General features: G+C 35.9%; 2 protein-coding genes across 2 annotated transcripts; one reads left to right on the top strand and one right to left on the bottom strand.

Annotated features, from left to right (window-relative positions):
• Positions 1–127: 127 nt before the first annotated feature.
• On the top strand, positions 128–16,051 carry LOC137387203 (uncharacterized). Its single transcript, XM_068073540.1, has 11 exons — positions 128–251; positions 1,918–1,995; positions 3,461–3,641; positions 5,074–5,190; positions 7,097–7,243; positions 8,308–8,445; positions 10,541–10,660; positions 12,043–12,153; positions 12,589–12,789; positions 13,693–13,830; positions 15,859–16,051. The coding sequence occupies exons 1-11, from the start codon at positions 237–239 to the stop codon at positions 15,987–15,989; spliced, it is 1,377 nt and encodes a 458-aa protein (XP_067929641.1). The 5' UTR covers positions 128–236; the 3' UTR covers positions 15,990–16,051.
• A 145-nt stretch (positions 16,052–16,196) lies between these two features.
• On the bottom strand, positions 16,197–23,036 carry LOC137387204 (meiosis-expressed gene 1 protein-like). Its single transcript, XM_068073542.1, has 3 exons — positions 22,902–23,036; positions 19,585–19,743; positions 16,197–16,679 (listed from the first exon to the last, which is right to left on the bottom strand). The coding sequence occupies exons 2-3, from the start codon at positions 19,741–19,743 to the stop codon at positions 16,554–16,556; spliced, it is 285 nt and encodes a 94-aa protein (XP_067929643.1). The 5' UTR covers positions 22,902–23,036; the 3' UTR covers positions 16,197–16,553.
• Positions 23,037–23,149: the final 113 nt, after the last annotated feature.

The raw sequence follows: 23,149 nt of genomic DNA, 5'->3' as shown, positions 1-23,149 counted from the left end.
TGCTTCTCCATTTCACTCTATATGAGTCAACACACTACAAACAATAAAGCCTGATTATTATTCACATAATAGAGTTTCTACTTTCACTATTGTATTAGGATTGCGCCGCATACTCCGCTAGAGCCTATTCAATGTTTAACGCTCGGAAAGGCTGGGTGTGTCCAACACAGTATCGGCACTAGTTCAATCAATAAGGATTTCATACGCGTTACGAAGGTAGTAGACAGGTACTTACTATGGCTCTCACACAGGTAAGTTAACTTTTCCTTGCAGATAGATATTAACTCCATTGACATTAGTGAATGCCAATTAAAGCAAATTAGACCATAAGACAAAAACGAAACTAGTAAAGTATGTGGATTGAAATGAAAAGTCCTTTTTGCCTAACACTATTCCATAATGTCAATTGGCAAGGTGTTGTTTGGTATAAGGTGTTGTGGTTTCGTTCAATAATTTAAACTGGCAAGATGTTAGTGTCTAGTATAAGGTCTAGTGGTTTTTTCAGAGAAGTAGGAATGTAAGATGGTAAGGTAGATTGGAGTTACGACTTGACTGTTATAGAGAGCAAATATCTAGAAACACATTTAGCTCCTCAACATTAGCCAGTAACATAGTTCTGCGTTATACGCTGCCTCAACTGAAGCATGGAGTGTGAGCCTAACAATGTGTGTTTCTAGATCACATTCATCATGAACATGTTGCCTTAGTACAATTACTGTGTAACGCCACAACAAGGGGAAGCCAGCCTCTGGTATAAAGTTTGAGTACAACTGGGTTATATTCCTAGGGAATGCTCACTTATAATCATGTTTGAAACGAACTACAACCACAATTTTAGAACTTCTCAAGTTTTTAATTGCGCTCACATTTATTTCCTATACTAAAGGGTAAAAGATTGGCTAGGGAAAGTATTGAGGGTAAGTATTAATTTAAATAAGTATAACCTAACCTGTGATCTCTCATGAGCACTTTTAGTACAATATTTTAGCGAATCACATTTGAAAAGACAATCTATATGTTCTTATAAGCGCTGGACTGGTTATGTCTGTATGAACAACTTTTTACTGCCGATAGTACCCTGACTGTCCGGTGCGCTGTGAGAGATTGTCTTATGTAATAGGTGTGTGCATAATTATTCTGAATGCAGCAAATTAGTCGAGTTGCGCAGTTGGTAACATACCTGGCTGCACAGCTAAATATGTAAGTTGGGTCCCGTACTGAAGAAAGTACATAGAAAGTGCATTATTTTTTCCTAAACTAAAGTGTAGATTTGAACAGATGGACAAACAAACAGATGGCCAAGGCATGGCTCTTATTATAGTATTGATCAGTAGTCATCAACCAAATAGTGTTTTTTGTTACATGCCAAAACAACAATGAAAAGACAGAAATCAGGAATTAATGTGTGAGTTGAACAACAGTTTTTTAAAAGTTGGTAATCTAATAGTATTGTGAGGAAGTTAAGATAGTGAATTGAAAGTTATAGTAATAGAAAGTACATAAACTGAAACGTACGATGATGGATGTAGTATGTCGCTGTCATGAAATAGAAAAAGATGTTTGTCATCTGAGTGGGAAAACAAATACAAGTATTTTGCAGGATTTTAAAGCCTATAACATAAACAGAAATGAGCAAATTTGGGATAAGGCTATATGATCAAATATGTTATGATGTGATTGGTGGATAAGTGGTGAGCTGGGATATATGATTGGTAGTACATAGGTCTTAGTACAGATCTCTGAAAGAGGAATAGCATTTTAGTGGTAAGGTGAGACAGGGAATATATAACATCGCTGATTGGATGACAATCCCTAAACTAAAAGTGAAACAACAGTGCTGTCTTTCTATCTATGTATGAGTAATGACAACTTCTCTTATCACTGGTCTAGCAGTCAACGTATGTGGTCTGCTTGTAGACTGTGTTGCTTACCTTGCTGCTGTTTGGAGTCTTAACGGCCCAACTTACCGCTCCACCCGGTCTTCCAGGACCTCAGGTACGTGTTCAAAGCTGTAAGGATCAAGGACCAGTGGACTAGCATTGATGCTCTTTAAATCAAAAATTTTAATTTTTTGAAGTTTAACCAGAATGATACTTGAAACCTAAATTTTAAACTTGGTATCATTTTGCGCATAAATATAATTATCAGAAATAAGTTTGCCGTATGAGGCTACAAATGTTTAATCCTCTTTTAATCACTCCTGTCCTCGTAGTAACTCCCTCACCCAGTCATCCAACTCCCCCCTTTTAATCACTCCTGTTCTAGTAGCAACTCTCTCACCCAGTCATCCAACTCACCCCTTTTAATCACCCCTGTTCTAGTAGCAACTCTTTCACCCAGCCTTCCAACTCCCCCCTTTTAATCACTCCTGTTCTAGTAACAACTCTCTCACCCAGTCATCCAACTCACCCCTTTTAATCACCCCTGTTCTAGTAGCAACTCTCTCACCAAGCTATCCAACTCACCCCTTTTAATCACCCCTGTTCTACTAGCAACTCTCTCACCCAGCCGTCCAACTCACCCCTTTTAATCACCCCTGTTCTAGTAGTAACTCTCTCACCCAGCCATCCAACTCACCCCTTTTAATCACCCCTGTTCTAGTAGTAACTCTCTCACCCAGCCATCCAACTCACCCTTTTAACCGTCTCTGTTCTAGTAGCAACTCTTTCACCCAGCCTTCCAATTTATTCCTTCTGATCACCCCTGTTCTAGTAGCAACTCTCTCACCAAGCTATCCAACTCACCCCTTTTAATCACCCCTGTTCTACTAGCAACTCTCTCACCCAGCCATCCTACTCACCCCTTTTAATCACCCCTGTTCTAGTAGCAACTCTTTTACTCAGTCATCCAACTCACCCCATTTAATCACCCCTGTTCTAGTAATAACTCTCTCACCCAGCTATCCAACTCACCCCTTTTAATCACCCCTGTTCAAGTAGCAACTCTGTCACCCAGCTTTTCAATTTGCCTTTTTCTTAACAGCCCCTGTTGTTGTAGTTTTGCTGTGCTTTGCACATTGCGGTATATTATTTCATAACATTTAGCAGAGGTTTTTTTATTTTTAATGTACCATGAAGCTAGAAATTTAACAAGTTGTTACATTTTTTTTATAATATTTTTCACAAAATCGGTGCCTTATGTTTCCTCTTAAACTACTTTAGAAAAAATTATTTTGTAAATTTTAATAACTATTATAGATATAAGAAAGAACTCAGTCCTTTTACAGCAGCACAATCAATAGGAAGTCTTATCCAAAACATTTATTTGGTACACTTTCTTAATAAATCATATAACAGATTTTTCAGCGTTGGCCATAATTACAAAGATTAAAGGAAGTCCTTTTTTTATGATCAACTTCAAACAACATAGATTAGTTTATTAAAACTACATGTATATATTGGTTATTAGCAGTTGTGCTCTCTTCCTTAGCAGATTATCATGCTCTTGTCTCTCTCTTTAGGGTCCTCCTGGGCCTACTGGAGCAACTGGACCTAAAGGACCTAAAGGAGATCAAGGTGAAGTTGGGGATCCTGGAGAACAAGGTGCTACTGGGGTGAACGGCAGTCGAGGCCCAGAGGGTCCTCTAGGAGATCCAGGACCTAATGGAGAGATGGGTGAAGAGGGATTGACTGGCATCCAAGGTGATTGAAGTGAAACAAAAGCAGTACATATTTACAGAAATGCCATTTTCTTTCTTAGCTTATCCTTTGAGCTGGTGTTTGCCTCTGTCTCTTGAACAATTTTCCTTTTCCTTTCTCTCCACTCTTCTATCTCCTCACTCCTCTCTCTCACTTCTCTCTATTACATCCTTCTCTTTACTCCTTTCTCTATCCCCTCATTTCCCTCTCTTTCTCTCTTTTTTTCCCTTCACCCCTCTCTACTCACCCCTCTTCTGTCTTCCCTTTTCTTTTTCCCTTCACCCCTCTCTACTCACCCCTCTTCTGTCTTCCCTTTTCTCGTTCCCCTCACCTCTCTTTCCTTCGCCTCTCCCTCCCTCTCTTTCTTTATATACTCACCCTTCTCATCTTTCTGACTTCTCCACTTTTTGTGCTTCTTGTTCCTCTCCTTTCCCCTCACCACTTTTTCTTTCTATCTTTTTCCCCAACTGTTTTTCCTTTTTTTTTTGCTTTCCCATGTGCTCACCATTCACTTTTTCACCTTTCCCCCTCCTCTCTTTTTCTCTCAATTTCACGCAGACAGTCAATTATTTTGCTGATGTAACTTGGTCATTACTTAGCCCAATATGCCATTCTGTCTCTTCCAGTACACTGTTGCCTGAATTTTCAAAGTTACACCAATAGGAAATTATAAGCATTGCATATAAAAGGTGTAACAAAGATAGCAAAGCTTTTTTGCAATACAAATTTTCTGGGCTAAAATCAGTTGTCATTGAAACAGGTTTTAAAGTTTATAAAAAGGTCACCTGTAAGAGCTCATAGCTTCAAAATGGAACTTTTTACTTAAAGGTTGTAACACCTGTTTTTTGGAGCGTTGAACTGACAATTCTAAAATAAAAATTTGCTCTATAATTTTTACTACCAATTTTTACTGCATTTTGCTAACTAATGAAAAAAATGTTTTGCTCTCTCATAACTGATAACAAACAAAAATCACTCTGGTGAAAACTAAATGCTACTTAAGGTAGTATGCTTCCAATCAATGCCTGTCTATTCAACTGTACTCCACCATTGTTATTGATTGGTTGATAGATGATTGCTGATTGCATCTGAGTATTTTAGGAGTTGTTTCCACTTCTCTGACTTCTAATCAGAGAACTCAAACTTTAGCTATCACTACTTGTAAGCTGATAAGTTTCTATAACTCAAGAAATCTATGAATAGTATTAATTATAGACAGTAAATTAGTAGATAATTTAAACAAACTAGCCTGTACTCTGTCTTAGACTGGCTGCATGCAATTTTAGAGAGCTGTAGAAAAGGTGAGCACATGCCCCTTCTTTGCACCAATTTAACATCAACAGTGCAAAGCACACCAGGTTTTCTCTAGCTGTAGGTGACTACATAACACATTCCTTTAACCAAACTATCTTCAAATAATATATTTTATTTTTAGGGGAACCTGGAGTAAATGGAACTTCTGGGGTGTCAGGTCCAACTGGAGAGCCAGGAGCTACAGGTGCGACTGGAGCTCTTGGACCAACGGGACTTAGAGGAGAAAAAGGTCAAAAAGGTAACTAAGATATCTAGAACTGCAAATCAGTAATTAGAAGAGTTGTCACCTCCTGTTCAAATTAGCATATAAATAGGAAAACCATAGATATAGTAAATCCTAGATGTGCGAATAATCAAAATAAGCGAGGCCTATACCGGTAATTAGCATGACGCAACGTCGTGGTGATGTGTAGAGTGAATCTGCTGATCTAGGAATTCCTATTGACTTAGCACTAAAACCTGCACAATTATTCCATAGTTTGTGCATCTGAGACTGCATATTTTATTGAAAATATATAAAACTTATATATTGACTTTGGATGAGAAAGGCAAGAATCTTACACACATGGTAATGGATAATACCAATGATTTAGAAGCTTCTATATCATTGATAATACAAAGAGTGACCAAATAGAAATTAAACTAATAACAAACTAATGAATCAAATTAGATTTAGAAGCAGTTAATCTGGACCACTGTATTAAACACCCATTAGACATGACTGAAAACAACTGACGAGATAGCTTTTGTCTAAGGTTGGTTGAACTAGATTCCTGCTTTGAAGCGGCATAGTGTATTCTGATTTTAATATAGCGATTTACTATAGTTTTGAGTAGACTGTTGGCATGCACTGTACATGTAAAACCTTGATTGAGGTTATGTAATAAGACATATATGTTATTGCCTGTGATGTTACTTGTTTAAAAGCTCTCTGTGTGATACCATAGCTCTCCATGTGTGAACGTAAGCACTTTTCTGCAGCAATACATATTCGGCCTATCAATGGGGTCACCAATCTTCCTCTTTTTTTAACTGAGATTAGGGTTGTCATCACTACCTCTACTTTCCACTACTTCTACATCGGTCAAGAACTTGATACTGTCATCACATTTGAGTTAGAAAAAATTTCTCATCACCAAACTCCTCATCTTCACCTTCCTCGGCTTTTGTCTCCTCCTTCTTCTTCTTCTTTCTAGCCAGAGAATGTAGCAGGAGTTGGCCAGTTTTTTCTGCCCTGCTCACATCCAGATCAATACAGTTAGCATTAGGACTTGGTGTAATATCTGCTTTTATGAGCAGTGCACGAATTGCAGATCTAAAGCGCTGCACATCCGGATTATTGTTATAGCCACCCCACCTTTTCCTCGATAGATCATATCGTGGAAAACAGAGTCTCAATGTGATCCTGGTTGATCTTAAAGGTTAGGAAGTAGTTGATGTAAGGGTAGTTGTTGAAAAAATATTGAGCAATGTCATGTACAGATTTGGCTGCTGACTCAAAACAAATGACGAAAGTTTTCCTATTATTTTCCACTAGCAACTTTGGTGTCTTTAATTGGCATAGATAGCTTATGATATTGTTGAGAACCTCTTGTTTTGAGTTGAAGTTCTGTCTTGTTATGGGCAATTCAGGATATACCTGGGGTGTTGTAGTCTCCTCTGGTGACATTTCACTAAGAATTTGGTCTTACTGTTACGTTTATGACTTAAAAAACTAGTATGACAAGCCTGCTTCCACTACTAAACTCATTGCTCAATAGAAGGCTCTGATGCTGTGATGCGCATCACTGCGACGTAACGTAGTGAAAACAACAGCCAATTATAGGCCTCACTTTTGCTCCAATGTGATGATAGCTATTCGCCAATCTAGGTTTTACTATATCTATGAGGAAAACATTTGCGGAGGGACTTGAAACGGCATCCTTTTGAAGGGTCATTTCTGCATGACAAGTCGAACGCATTTTAAAATTACACATTTTAATGTCACACAATGTATCAGAAACATAATAAAGAATACTGATATAAGAAATTATAAAATTTGGGATTTCCAGAGAGCTTGATGCTTATTAATAAAATTAGGAAACATGAAAATGCTGGTAAGTCTTGGTTTTAACAACAGATAAAACTTTTTGCTTGTTTTTCAGGAGACAGAGGCACCATCGGAGGTACGGGTACAGAAGGTGATACAGGTGACAAAGGCCAAAAGGGTGCCAGTGGGATTATTGGTGATCCCGGTCAACAAGGCGATATGGGTTCTGAAGGAGAAAGGGGTCCAACATTAAAAGAACTAGGTGAGTCAGATCCCTGCAGAGTATTAAATAATGAGAAAAGAGTAAACCCTACTTGTTTTTTGAAAATGTACAGATTCTTGAACAAAAAGTTATCTTTACTATACTAAGAAGTGTGTCTGTCTGTCCAAAGCCACGCTAAGAGTGTTAGGAAAAAAGATTGCCTTGCACAGGAATAGAACTCACGTTTGCCCTCATGGAGCTTAACGACTGCTATTCAGGCTCTAAGACAACCAATGTGAAAACTCATGCACCTTTTTATATCTAAGAATACTTATGCACAGAGCTATTATACTTAAGGAATTATCACCCGAAACCACCAGCGTACTAGTAAAATTTATAAGCAGCATATAAATTTATAAATTTATAGAATTTATAAATTTATAAATATAATAATATATAAATATACATATGAATATACAACATAATAATTATATAAATAATAATATAATAAATACTAAATACTTATGTTTTTGAAGTGAAATAAGTACAAGTAACAGCTTGCTACTTTATCAACTAAAATGTTTTTCAATGATTCTGTTTAGATAGGATAACTTGTGACTGTATACTGTAATTCTAATGCTAACCTACAAATGAAAATTAGTTTTTAGTACTGAACTTTTAAACTTTAGCCGATTTTGTTATTTTTACCAGATATCTTGCAGGTGGATGTTTAAGACGCTGGTTCTCAGGAGCCAGGTAAAGGTTAAAAACCAAATATTTAGCAACCTGGTGAAAGACGCAAAGCGCATGCATGTGAAGTTTGGATGAAATCATTCATAATGAAGTAATGCATAGAGATCTACACTGACTAACAGACACACAGATACACAATGACCAAATGAGATTTGTTAATATAAATATTGTCGCCTGCATTTAATTCAAAAGGATTTTAACTACTGTAAATGTTAGCCTTAGATACCTTGGATCAAGTTGAAAGCGAATTTATCACTCGACCGTAGATGCAAAGTGTGAGTGCTATGTAGGCTACTTATTTGTACCACTTGAATGTTGAGACCAGAATGTTAATAGTCAAAGGTCAAGGTCACAGCTTTTGGTTATTTTAGACATTGACGAGTGCGCAGATGCTGACAGGAATGAGTGTGACCCTATCAGTACAGAATGTCAAAACCTTGCCACAGGTTATGTTTGCGTATGCAGACCAGGATACCAGAAAACAAACTCTTCGACATACGAATGCTCAGGTAATCAATGTTAAGTGTTTACTCAGATGCAGCAGTTTAACTTCGAATTTCGGGTTGTTTACTCTGACATACATAAAAAGGGTTAAAGGTTGCTTTCACCAAGAATAAATTAACTGTGAACAGGATATTTTATTAAAATACGACCAATAATAATTGGAACTTGTTGTGGATTAATTTGTTATAAAATGCAACGTAGATTGTAAGGTTATATTATACTTCAAATTTCCCTTTTAGAGTCTTACATCCCTACTCCCTAGTTTAGTATGAGACTGTTGAAGTGTTTCCTAGAAGTAGTCAAATTTTTCCAGACCTCGGCAGCTAGAGAACAGCCATGACCTAGTAGTCTGAAATGCCTGACTTACAAACAACAGGTCAGGGTTCAATTCCCAAAAAGACAAGCAAATTGCAGTTTGGTTGAACCTCTCCTTTCAGTTTGGTGAATCAGAGTTGTGGCCTGGTAAAGAATGTTTGTCTCTAGTTAACTAACTATGTGTTAACATAAGTTCAATGAGTCATTCTCTTTACACTACTAGTCAATTTACAAATGAGGATTCTGAGTATTCTAGAATATTCTGTACCGTGTGCTAGTAGTTCCGGTTGTTTCTCTACTCTGATGGATGTTACAATAAATTTCTAATGAGACAGAGACAGAAATGTAATTATGAAGCCATGTATTGTTTATTTTAATTTGTTTTATTCCTATTTTCATAGTTTGTTCAGCTTAAAATCGTCAGCTATACCTTAAAGTAGCTAGTCACCAATACAGTAAATGTTAGTGTTTAAAATTCAAAACTTCTTAGAAACTCACATGTTTCTCTAGAGCAGCCGTTGTTAAGTGGTTTAGAACACCCGACCTGCTAGCCACAGGCTTGGGTCCCAATAAAGGTGATGACAGAAATGACATCCAAACTTAAATTGCTCTCTACAACTGGGCACGTCTCCAGCCATCAAGGTTCTTTTGACGCTGGAATCAGGCGTGTCAAGCCAAGATCACAGAGACATTGTTTGTGTGACACGGTTCGTCAAAACACGCCCAACCTCCGCGACCTGCCTCTGTAGACATCATACTCCATCTTCAAAAAAATGCTTACTTACATATGTCCCTCTAACAATGGTTAATTTCAATAAATATTAACTTGATTTGATTTAGTTAAATTTAATTAGTTTGATGGCATTATAATAGTTTTGATTGAAAGCCTATGGTGAAATGTCAACAGAACTCGTCGATCTTTTCATCCATCCAAGTTCCGTAAGCTCAAAACATTGTTAGTTACAGTATTTCTACTACAATATATATATTTTTACCTTTCAAAAAGACTCATTTTATATAAGAGTCTTTGTGACTTCTCTGCAACATAAAGATTTAAAGTCTAGTCAAGTTTTGCATTTGAATTATCAAACAATTAATGTCATATATGGGGGTGTCCATAAATAATCATTTGACATTTAGAGTTATTTGATGCCATTACACATGCACATATGCTTCTAAAATAAAATTCTTGAAATTAATTGATGCAGTATTTTCTTGGCTTTCGGGTAGTATAAAATTTACTCGTTTCAAAATAGTAGTTGCGGAGCTATGAAGTGCAACATGCCTAAATGATCAAACGTCACAAAATGTCCCATAATTTACGCAAGTTGCACTTCATAGCATTAGAACTACTATTTTGAAAGCAGTAAATTTTATATTGTTTGAAAGCCAAGAAAATACTGCATCAATTAATTCAAAGAATTTTATAATAGGAGCAAATGTGCATGTTTAGTGGCATCAAATAACTCTAAATGTCAAATTATTATTTATGGACACGCCCATACGCTAACAACCAAGAGCACTCTCCTTATAAGGCCGATATAATCTAAATATGTTATAATCCTGCACCTGGGTGTCTTTGTAATGAACTACATTCATCAGCTTATGGTAGTAATATGAAAGAAATTTAATTTATATTTGGTAAAGTAGAAGAAGACAACTCTCAAACAACTATGACACTTGTTTCGAGCCAATATCTATATCTCTTTGTTGAGTTCATAAGGAAAACCTTTGTTGAATAAGGGTACATGAATTGGTTGCATTTCAAAACCTTCGATTTTACAGACATAAATGAGTGTGTCGAGGAAAATGGTGCATGCCCCGGCAGATGTATAAATAGTATCGGGTCTTACACATGCGAGTGTCCGAGAAACACCAGGTCTACAGCCAACAACCAATGCACGGGTAAGAATTATCTTCTCTTTTTTAAAACATTAAATATCGCCGGTATAATTGTAAATGCGAATATATTAATAGTGCAGTGAAATTACAAACATTGAATTTTTTTAAATATAGTTTAGCGAAAGTACAGCTATAGCTTACGCACTGGCACTTTTCATTGTGCTAGACACAACGAAGCAGTGCCAGTTTTTATTAGCAGACGATGGATTGCAGCCCAATTTATGGTGAGCCTTTGCATAGCCTGTGCATGTTCTTACTTTTTGTCTAATGAACTGATTTGAGAAAACTAATACCTGGCCACTTGGACTGTTTAAATCAATATTTATATTCCCACAACCAAACACGAGCAAAGCGATTGTCTGGGAGATTTATGATGAATGCATATGTGCATACACCTCCCGAAAAATTATCTGTTAACAGCCGTTACTAAACCCTTGTAACAAAATTTCTTCAACAAATTTAACCATTTTTTTGTAGAGTCGTTTAAATATAATGATGATACAAAACAGATATAAACCTATTTAAATATGTTACTAAGTCTTTGAAAGGTTACCGCAATATCCTAAAACTAACCCATCTGATCGGATTATACATAAATAGATTAAGTCGGCCTAAAATTGATATAATAACTTGCCAAGCCTATTTTAATCAAAATTAAGACCGGCAAACGAAATGCCGCTAAGGCCATGCGACAGAGAGTAGAACTATTAAGTCGTGCGCATTTCACGAAAAAACATGCACATTTCACTAATCTATCACATTGTCTAATTGCCGAAGATTTCTGTAATTAACGCTGAAGTACTGAAAAGCAATTGTTTTTTTTTGCCAGTTCTACCAGACTCTGACATTTTTGATACTTATAATGAGTACTTTGGTATTCCAACTGATGTCCAAAGCAGTGAAAGTAAAGGAAATGACGATGATATTTTTCTAACGATTCTTATAAGATTATTACAATATTTTATTGTAAGAATAATTATTCAATTTTATAAGATTTAGTTATAAGAATAATCATTCGAATTTACAAGATCGAAGTGTATAGTGACCGATTGTGTGCAATATGTTACTGTTATTTCTTTTTTAAAGTATTTGTTGATGGTACTACGGCTGTGCCAATTTTGCGGTACTGCTAAGCCGTTTTTAATATCTGCAAAATTAAGTAATAGGCCTGCATTTTCTTATAGATAGTCATCTATTTCTATGACAACCAGCTAAAATCTGTTCAGATTTTTAAATTCAGCATAATTTTTTAGATATAAGTATTGCATTTTTCAACCAGCAGTACCCTTTCTTTTTCCATTATCACTTTTGTCATGGGCTGCATGACAGTGAAAATTCTATTGAATTATATCTACATTGTAAATTTATTAAATTCTATATTGTAGACATCAATGAATGCAGCGACACCCCTGGACTGTGTGGCTCTAATCTCAATATTTATTGCATTAACAAGTACAATGGGTACTCTTGTGCGTCTAGCCTTGAGTCTCTGGGAGGTTTGTTTTCATTCAATAAGTTAAACTTTTAGCATTGAGACCATAACAAGTTCTGAAAATGCATTAGAAAACTTACTAATATTTTTTTAACAAAATCATTTCATAACTTCTTTTTCTATAAGTGAATTATTTTGCAAATAGACTGTATTTACAACTAGAGCTAACCCAACCGGCTTGTGAATAAACAAAAACTATTAATTTTAACTAGCATTTAATAAAGAATAAAAAATTGAATTGTGGTGTTTTGCGGTAAATTGTAAATTGAATCGATTCTTATACAACCATTTTTACACATATTCTTACACATGGTGTAAAAGAATTGGGAATTGAATTGTTAGTTTTCTGATGAGAATAGACATGAATCGAGATATTTTTACAGCCTTATAAACATCTCTGGTGCTTATATAATTTGCATTAATCACCTGTTATTTACAGATAGCGCAACAACCAACCTACCAGCAGCATTGGTAGCATCAGCAAATGTCATGAAAAACCTGTACATAATCATCTTATTGATATGGCTGGGCATTTTAACGTTCGTAGCAATCATCATTCTGCTGCGTCTAATATACATTCTCTACAAGCGAAAGAGAGAGAAGGAGATGATGGCTCCTGATTCTTTATATGAGACTGGAGGTGATTTATTTATTTTCATAGCATCCGATCATAATTGCACAGTGCGGGAAAAAAAGTTGGGACATACAATTAGCAATGCTTGGTTTCCTAGCTTTGAATGTGAATAACTTTCAAGTTTTTACAGAAAAATCCTAAAACGATATATACATGTATTCTGATTCCTTATACTTTTAATAATATAATGAATTTAAGCTTATTATTTTTGGTCTAGTTTGACACCATTTATTGGAGCATATCTACAAAGATCACCAAGTGTCCCATTTTTACTATAATCTCTCATCGGAACTCCCAAACATTTTTTTCATAGAAGTTCTAACCACTCTCTGTATTACGGTGACCCTGAACCACTCTTTGTGTTATGGTGACCCTGAACCACTCTCTGTAAAGGGGACCCTGAAAACAGCTGTTGAAGTTAAAAAAAAATCGTTTTAGTATTTGTTAGCCTAATCTTCCCATGAGTGGCATTCTTCTTCGTATTTGAGTTACAATGAAAACTGCTTACTAAATAAATGGATTAAAATGTTCTTTTCAAATTAGGTGAGTGCGTTTTTTGAATAGAATCTAAGCATTCCATTGACATATAAATATCCAGAGTATCTGGATGAACGACAACAAATATGTTTAGCCAACAAATTTGGCCTTTTAAACAAATGCGTCCCAACTATTTTGTTTAGCACTGTAGCTTTCTCTTCTTGCAAGCATAAGTCATAGGAAATAGACACACTGCTCATTTACTTCACAAATAGTGCTGGTGCTGTTAGCTTTAGACAATCTTATGCCTGTTCGATCTATTGAATAAGTCTCTTGATGAACAGCGAATATAATTAATCAAAGTCTGAATAATATCAATAGACTACTTCTCAGATAAAACTTAGGAGTTGTGCACTCTCGTATGCATTGCAGAAGATGAGTACTCCGACGATGAACATTATACAGAAGGAATGGCAGGTTCTACAGATATTCACCTAACATTACCGAGACCACCCAGATCACAGCGAGGAACCATGAAAGGAGCTAAGGCTAGCAAGTCTTACAAAGGAGGTGAGCACTAAATATTCAATGTTGGACAACTTCTATTTTTGAATAACTGAGCATAAAACTCAGGAACAGAAATAACGTTTGACTGAAAGATTATTGCCTCTATTATTTGATCAAATTGTTTCTTCTATTTTGAATGCATGATTAGTGAATGTTCTCAGTGTCTGCCTAATAAACATGAAATAAGGAATAGCTAAAATAAATGATGTCATAGCTAAATATGAGGATAAATTTTGAGATGCCTCCCGTACGTAACTGCCACGATTATCCATTATTCTATGACACACATTGAGAACTTGTGGGGTATAGTTATTTTCAGTTTACTTACATGTATGTATTTGCTATTTGTAGTGTTCCACCAATGATATAAAACCCCCACTGGGGTTATGGCAATTTTATATCATTAGTTGCACTTGAATACTCCAACTGTTTGAGAGTTATTCAGATTGAAATATGATTCTCTCAACTGTGGAGTATCTGCCTTTGGAACAACCAGTTTTGAGGTCAAATGTTCTAGACTATGAAATTGCTCCTAGTTGTAAACAACTCTTACACCATGTTTTGACAGCAAACATCTCAAACAAGCAATATTATGTTTATTTATATTATATCACTTGCTGTGCCACCCGGCGTTGCCCATGTAATAGAAAAGTCTTTGGACAGAAAATTGATTTGTATTTAACATAGTTATAACAACATTTGTCATTCTAACTTTCAAACTACATATCATGAGAGAAGTGTGTCGTGTAGTTGAAATAAAGAGAAAAATGAAAACAACTGTAAAGGTTTTAAAACTTTGTCAAACAACTGTACCTTTCGAGCTAGTAGCCTGGCATATTGCCAATGGAAAATTCCACTAAGCTACATGTAGTTAATAAGATTAGGCTTCCAATGAAGGTAAGCCATGACTTTGAGTCTGCATTGTTGTCCAGCTCAGCTGTTCTAATAATAGCTATAGCCGGAAAACCTGCACACATGCAACAGACATACTTTGAGAAATATATACATGTATATATATATATAGATTGTATTAGCAATAAACATAGCTGCAAAGCATGGGAGCCTCATAGAGGGCAGTTCTGTCTACTTGACAACTTCTTCACATCAAGCATTATCCACTGTGAGAGTCTGTATAAATGCATGAGATATTGAGAATATCTTCTTTGTGTTTAATCTGTGAATACTGGGTGTTGAACCTGAAACCATCAACCGCTATTGATATCGTAAATGTGTCCAGCTAACAAATTTTGTGTGTGATAAAACTCTGTTGCTGTGTGACCTCCCAATCATATAGCTGCTACGGTCATTCAAGCTGATTTACTAATATGATAACTGATAATTTCCTTGAAACCAATTGATTTCAAGTCACCCCATCATGGAGCACTAGCAATGTCAGATTAATGAAGAGAAACTCATATACAAACTAGTATGCTGGCAGTTCCGTGTGATGTGAGAGATTGTCATGTGTAATATGTAAGTCAGGGTGGCCTAGTAATAGCACCTTTGACTATCAACCATGGAGTTTGTGGTTCGAGTCCTGTTTAATGCTTATCTGACAAAAAGCTCTCAGCAAGCTTTCAACCCTAAATTGCTGGGTCTTTCGGATCTAGACCATAACTTGGAGGTCCTGTGTATCACACTAATAACGTGGGTGCATTAAAGATCCACCTCTGTCCTTCGCACATTAGACAAGTGAAATGGCTACCTGGCTCTGTCAGACTGGACGGGTTGCAAAGGCATTCCTTCAAGTTAATCTGACAGTTGAGAGCGGGAGCTGGGTCACCTCTTCTCTACCATACTGCTTGACGCAAGCATGCATTGCTAAGATGCAAGTCATTGTCGATTACAGACAGACAATAACTATGTGCACAATTATTCTTAAGTGTGGAAAGTAGGTTGAGTGGTGCAGATGGTGGCATGCTTGCATGGCACTTCGATTATCTGGGATCGATTCCTGTGTGGTGGAATCTTTTTTATCGCTAATAGCAATATAATAGTGATTCTTATTATAGTAAAGATTGCATGTTGCAGGGAGTCGTCCAGGCAGTGTGAGTAGTGGGACCAGCCATGATCTACGGACAGCTAGTGTTAAAGATTCAAGAGTAGCTGCCGGAGAGAGAAGTAAGGGAAACAGGCTGAGCGGAGTTGACACTTTCTATTGATAGTCTCTGCTTATGAAAATAACTCATATTCTAATTTCTAACCATATGGTAGTTTTTATACTGTTATGGAAAAAAATTGTTGATGCAGAATTTTATTCTGCTGTTCTTTAGTGCAAGAGGTAGGATATGAATGATATCAAGGTTCACAATTTGACAGTGTATTTTTCATGGTAGTTGCTCAAATCAGTAAACATATCTAACAGTTAATGTAAACTGTATACATAACATCTCAAATACACTGAAATATATAATGTTGACCAATTCTTGTCAAAACAAGAGATTCCTTTGCCACAAAAAGATACGTTTGAAGGTTGCTGTTAGCATTCTATTTGCAACAGAATAGCAACAGAAAATACTGTGAAATAAATAATAAATGAAATGAAAGAAAAAAACAACCTATAATAATGAAAATGTACCCTAAAGACTTCATTTTAAAAATCAGAAATATTTAGTATTGGCTTCCAATTATGCTGATGATAATCCATCAAAGCGTAAACTATACATGTGATGCCTTTGGTCACAGTATTTACTATTTGTAAAAGGAGCGATGAAAAAGAGCCACGGTTAATAGACATACATTTTACATTTGTTGACGTCTTTATCAGCGCACTCTCGGGCTCTGTTATAATAATAGAAGTACCCATCTGGTCGCTTAAGCTTCTTCACGTATCCATGAGGCCACCAGTCTATCTGTAATCATTATATACACATTAAACATAAACATATATGTGTACTACTACTGCTGCACCGACATACTGGGACTCAGGCTTTCCAACTGTAATGCCACAGACTAAGGTTCATTTATTTAAAAGCTGGGTTTATTTTGTACATAGTTTTAGTCAGAAATGCTGTTAACTTGCACCAAAGAACATTTGAAAGGAAAAAATAAAAATTGATATTTGTCACCAAATTATATTATAATCTGCCGACGATCGTAACTATGCAAAAATAGATTTGGGACATTCGATTGGTCAAACCAACCAACTTGTTGTTACGTTGCTATGGTCACTCGCTGACAAATGACATTCTATAGTAAAGGTTTTCATAGTTTAAAGAAAACATACTATTGTTACTTCCACGACTTTTGGAGATTGATGTAAGCTATATAACACTTAGTGAAATTGACTTTGCAAACTTATCTATATTTGAAATTGCTGTAAATATTAACAAGATGCTCTACATGTATATAACTTTTTTCTATAGAAGTCAACATTGTTGAGCTTTTTTATGTATAATTATTGAATTTTTATTCAAAGCCAAAAAATTCGTACAAATACTCAGTTCTCGTTAATTAAATATGCCGAGTTTCCATAAATCACTTTCCATTTTAGCCCTTTTAACAATTTTATGGTCTGCATCTACATACACATCTGTGTTTATATCTGCACAAAAGAACTGTGTTATGATTAACAAATAGATGAATGATGCTTTAGCACATAGACATACTTCAGAGGAGTGATGAAAAAATAGTTTATAAAGAGTTGTTTACCTAGCGCCAACAACAGAGTTATTTAAAACCCACATAGAAGTGACCATCAGCTAGGTTATGATGTACAGAGATGACATGTGTTTCAGTTTGTAAATGACCTTCAAAGCACTCGATGCTGCATACAAAAGTGCATCATATCAAAAGATATCACGAGAGACAAATTTAGTCAATGTTCCATATTTGTATGTAGTAACAAAACCAGAACAAAAGCCAATAACAAACTGATATAACAAGCAGTCACCATCATCTCAGATTATGATTTATATTCTGACCATGACAACTGCAGTTCAAAACTCTAGAGAGTATAGAGTTTAGAAGGCTCCTAGTAATGAAAGACCTTGACATGGGATTGCCGGTGTCTGCTTCAACTACCAAACAAGGCTGTGCCCAGTCTTACGCAAGCAGATTTAAAGTTTTTTACCATCTATTTATAAAACACGAGTTCGAATCCTAAACGATGTAATTACTTTTTTAAACTTCTAACTGTGGTTTCCATCAGACAGACGAACACGGCTCTTATTACAGTAAAATTTTTATAGTTAACAAGTTTTGTTCTAATTTTATAATTATTACTAATTATTAAAATTACTAATTATTATTATTCTAATTTAAAATTGTTGATTTTTCCCTCGGTGACTCCCAGATGGGATAAAAGGATGAGGTAACTATTATATTACTAGAAGTTTCCCTGTCATACAGCCTACGACCAAAGTGATAATGGAAAAAGAAAGGGTTCTGCTGGTGGAGAAATGCAATATTAGCAGTCAAATGGCCTTGCAGCACAATAGGATAACTGCAATAGTAACTGTAATGTACTGGGTATTATTATGTACAACAAACAGCAATAATGAAAGGAAAAGATGATATGTTTATATCTCTCCCTGCAATAGGAGAAATGCAACAGTAGAAGTAAAATGGCAAGCTGCCGTGTAATATACACAGTTTGAAAGTTGTGATGGAAAGTTGATTGTGTTGAATGTAGAATGGTTTTGACAGCGATATGTAACAGAAAGCAAGCATTAGCATTCACGCGTCTGGAAGTTTTCTGCAAACTGGAGTGAAATAAAGAAATATTCTTGTCGCAAAGGGGCATTGTAGTTCGGCCCTAGCATGTAGATAAGATGTAAAAAAATCTGGCTAATGTTCTAGATAATTTTAAAAACCTTCGGTAATTGGACAAAAAACGTAGGCTGATAAACTGTGTACCACATTTTCGTACCTGTATATCGGTCTACGCCTCAAACAGTCTATGTTAATTACCGAAACTTTCGGCAATTAAACAATGCCATAGACTGGTGAAATGTGCCCGTTTTTCTCGTGAAATGCTGGCGACTTAATATTTCTACTTTCTGTCGCGAGGCTTTATCGGGGTTTCATATGCCGGTCTTAATTTTGATCAAAATAGGCTTGTAAAGTTTTTATTTCGATTTAAGGCCGAATTAATCTGTCTATTTATGTATAATCCGATCAGATGGGTTAGTTTTAAGATGTTGCGGTAACTTTTCAAAGACTTGGTAACATATTTAAATAGGTTTATATGTGTTTTGTATCATTATTATACGTAAACGACTCTACACAAAAATGGTTAAATTTGTTGAAGAGATTTCGGTACAAGGGATCGGTAACAGATAGTTTTTCGAGAGTTGTGTGCACATATGCATTTATCATAAATCTCCCAAACAATCGCTATGCTCGTGTTTGGTCGTGGGATTATTATTTCCATATAATTATTGAAAAAGATTTTTTTCTTTTTTTCCATTTTTCACTCTTTTTTGCATAACATACATTACACTTCAGTTTTTCTGTAAAAGACAGTTAGGGTATAAAACGGCTTCACGCAATTCTTTCATGGCTCTCGGGAAAAATGAGTCGTAATATACTAAATTTATTATTGCAAGTATATAAAGACATTGATGTTGTCTTGTGTTATATGAGTGTTGAGCTTCATCAGGAATGGAGTCAGGCCAGATTGCTGTACTCTCGAGAAAAATTATGCCTAATCAGTTTTTTCCTTTCCTGTAGTAAAACAAATGCTAGATTATAATCTGTTAAAGCCATCAAGTTTAAGGTATTTAATTGGAAAATGAAAGTTTAGAAATAACTTACCCCTGCTTCACCGTTTCTAGCGGCGTAATCATGTCTATCTCTGTAACCAGCTAGTTGAAATCTATACACTTCCTCAACTTCCTCTGACCATCTCTTTGCTCTGTTCATTGACTTGGGTTTTGTAAGAGCAGGATTTGCAATGGGCACCGGCGTTGCCATCTACAAGTGTATCCCTGACTATATTAACACTGGTGACCATGTAAAAAAAAATCATAGCACAAGTTTATCACAAATAGCTAAAAATAAAACAGTAAAAGGTGTTTGATTACAATGCAATGATAATTTATTTATTAAGACTAATCAATATTAAATTTTATTTTGTCTCATAGACCTCCTAGTTATCATGACACAACTACTAGCTATAGTTCTCACGACACAACTACTAGCTATAGTTCTCATGACACAACTACTAGCCATAGTTCTTATGACACAACTACTAGCCATAGTTCTCATGACATAACTACTAGCCATAGTTCTCATGACATAACTACTAGCCATTATAGTAGTTATGTCATGAATTATAGCGCAAGTTTATTACAAATAGCTAAAAATAAAAACAGTAAAAGGCGTTTGATTACAATGCAATGATGAATTATCCATTGAGATAATTCAATATGAACTTTTCTTTTGTCTTATGATAAAATTTTAAGAACATGATACACTGTATACAAGATATATATACACCTATATATACGGTATACATGATATATATATAGGGTATATATATACATACGGTATATATATTATAGATATACGGTATATATATATAAGGTTGAACAGTGTTCACCCTGCCCTTGCGGCGTTCATCAAGATGTCAATGACCAAATGGAAGACGGAACTGGAGGCTCAAGGAAAAAAAATTGACGAGTGCCAAAATCAAGCTAGGCATCTATAAAGCTGACTCCTTATCACCGCTGCTCTTATGCATATGCCTAAACCCTTTAAGCAATATGCTGGAGAAGACTCAGTATGGGTACCAGTTTAAGAGTGGCACCAAGATAAACCACCTCTTCTACAAGGATGACATCAAGCTGTCCGCTAAGAAGGAAAGAGACATTGATTCGCTAATACACCTTGCTCAGGTTTAGAGCAAGGACATCGGTATTGAGAAATGTGGAAGGCTAATTCTCAAGAAAGGCCATTTTGTGCAAGCAGATGGCCTAGAAATGCCAATTTGTACCATCAAAGATATAGAAGAAGGGTACAAGTACGTGGGGATTATGGAAAGCAACATCAACCATGAAGCTGGAGTATATCACAAAGCCATTACCAAATACAAGAAACGCTTTCGGCAGGTCCTACAAAACCAGCTCAATGCCAGAAATCAAGTCATGGCAAAAAAAACCGGCGCACTGCCAGTATTAACACAACTCAGTCCACTTTATTATACCCAGCAAGCATAATAAAGTGGACTGAGCAAGCCATCAAGGAAATAGATATAGCAACTCGTAAACTGCTGACCATGCATGGAGCACTCCACCCAAAATCCGATACTACTAGATTGTATCTTGATAGGAAAGATGGCGGTAGGGGACTCAAAAGTGTACAGCAGACAGTGAAAGTGGAAAAACAAAGCATCAAAGCATATGCAGCCTCCATGGCCACTTCAGATAAGTTGCTAGCTGAATTTCAATCGGCTGCTCCTACAACGGACCTACGCCCTGATGATGAGGAAATTGACTGGCACACGAAACCTCTTCATGGTGCTTACCACCAACAAATATCTAAGGTTGGCGATCTTCACCAGACATATATGTGGCTGAACAAAGGAAACCTAACGGCCAATACAGAGTCGCTAATCATGGCAGCCCAGGAGCAAGTGCTCCCAACAAGGCAACTCCAAACAAAAATCTATCACACTAGAATACCTCCATCTTGGAGAAGAGATCGAAAAATGCTTGAATGTAAGAACAACTGTAATTTCAGTAGTCATTGGGGCCCTGGGCGCAATGACAACTGCACATAAAATGTAGCTTGCCCAGATACCGGCAGCAATAAACTCAAGTGATTTGCAGAAAAGTACGCTATTGAGAACAGCTAAAATCTTGAGACGAGTGCTGAAACTCCCAGATCTCTATTATGAGACCTGAGTTAGAGCTGAAATTACCACAGGATTAGCACAAATTAGGTTAACCGGATGAGAAAACGATTTTCTTATATGTCATACACACATGATACATATGATACGCATAAGCATGGTACTGATTAAATTTTGTTAATAATTTTTTTTTGAGATAGTTGTGTTTTTATTTAGTAGATATTCTTCCCCGACTTACTATAATATTGTAATGGATTTACTGAGCTGAGCTTTCTCTAATTATCATAAGTGCTCAACTATTCTCGAATTAGCCCAAAAGCAGCTTGCGCAGAAAGCCCATAGATTAACACCCAGCCCTTGCTATATAAGCAAAGGTGCTCCAGTGTTAAGGGAGAGGGAAAAAGATATGCAACAAGAGAAGATACCCTAGTGAGAGGAAACAAAGAGCACAGAGCTAGCGATACAGAGTACAAGCGACAGAACTAAAGACTGAGAGTTACGTTCTTAATCTGCATTAAGAACAGTGTGGTAACATTAATTTACCTCTGTGCAGCTTTGTATATCTTTGGTAACATATATATTGCTTAACATTCTTACATTTACAAGTGTAACTGTTTTGAGTACTTATTATTTAACTCATTTCAGCATTACGCTTGATTGTAGTGAATTGTATCTAATTGTTCTATCTTCTCATGTTTATAGAGCTTGTGTGAATAAAAGCCATTATTCACCAGACACTTTGTTTGCAACAATTACAGTTGTGTATGAGAGCTATTACTCATTTGGTATAAGACAACTTGTACGCAGAACCCACTTGCTAGTGGCTAGTCAGCGCTGACTTCCACAACAATATTGACAATAATAAAATAGAAAAGCAAAACATGTATTGAGAAAACATGACTGCTTAAAAATAAAAATAACATTGCTTAAATTATAGTTTCGTACTATTATTGAAAGTTAATAGTAACATAGTTATAGCCCAATACCTTTTTCAAAATCACCTTAACAATTTACGCCAAATCAGATGAAAACAGTAGAGTTTGTTAGCTTGAAAAGTTCTATCGATACAGAAACGCTTAAAGTTTTCTGAAATTTTGATATAATGCAATAATCTCTTAATGACTTCGTTTTATTTCAATTACACTTTTTTGCAGCAAAACACCAGAACTATTTCTTATTGACCCACAACCTATTTTTGTTCAGCTAAAAGTAAATAATAATTATTACGAACTATAGTTAATTGTCAGCTTATTAATAATTACTATTGCGGATTACTAACTTTTGATTAACAAAAACAGAATCTCCAAATCTTGTCAAGGAGTAATAGACAAACGTTTTAATTGACAAGCTTATTTACTTTAATCAATGACTTGTTAAACGATTACGACGCCATTTGCTGTTGCTATAACATCGCAAGCGCACGCATACGGAAAAGCAGTAGCGAGTCAGGAGTCTCGCGAGTTCACGAAGCTTACGGTGCCTGTGTTACTATGGTGAACACTGCAATATGGAAGAAGATGTTAAGAA

This window comes from Watersipora subatra, chromosome 2 (assembly GCF_963576615.1).
Source record: "Watersipora subatra chromosome 2, tzWatSuba1.1, whole genome shotgun sequence".
In the NCBI taxonomy this organism is placed as follows: domain Eukaryota; kingdom Metazoa; phylum Bryozoa; class Gymnolaemata; order Cheilostomatida; family Watersiporidae; genus Watersipora; species Watersipora subatra.
This window is presented reverse-complemented; position numbering and strand designations above follow the sequence as displayed.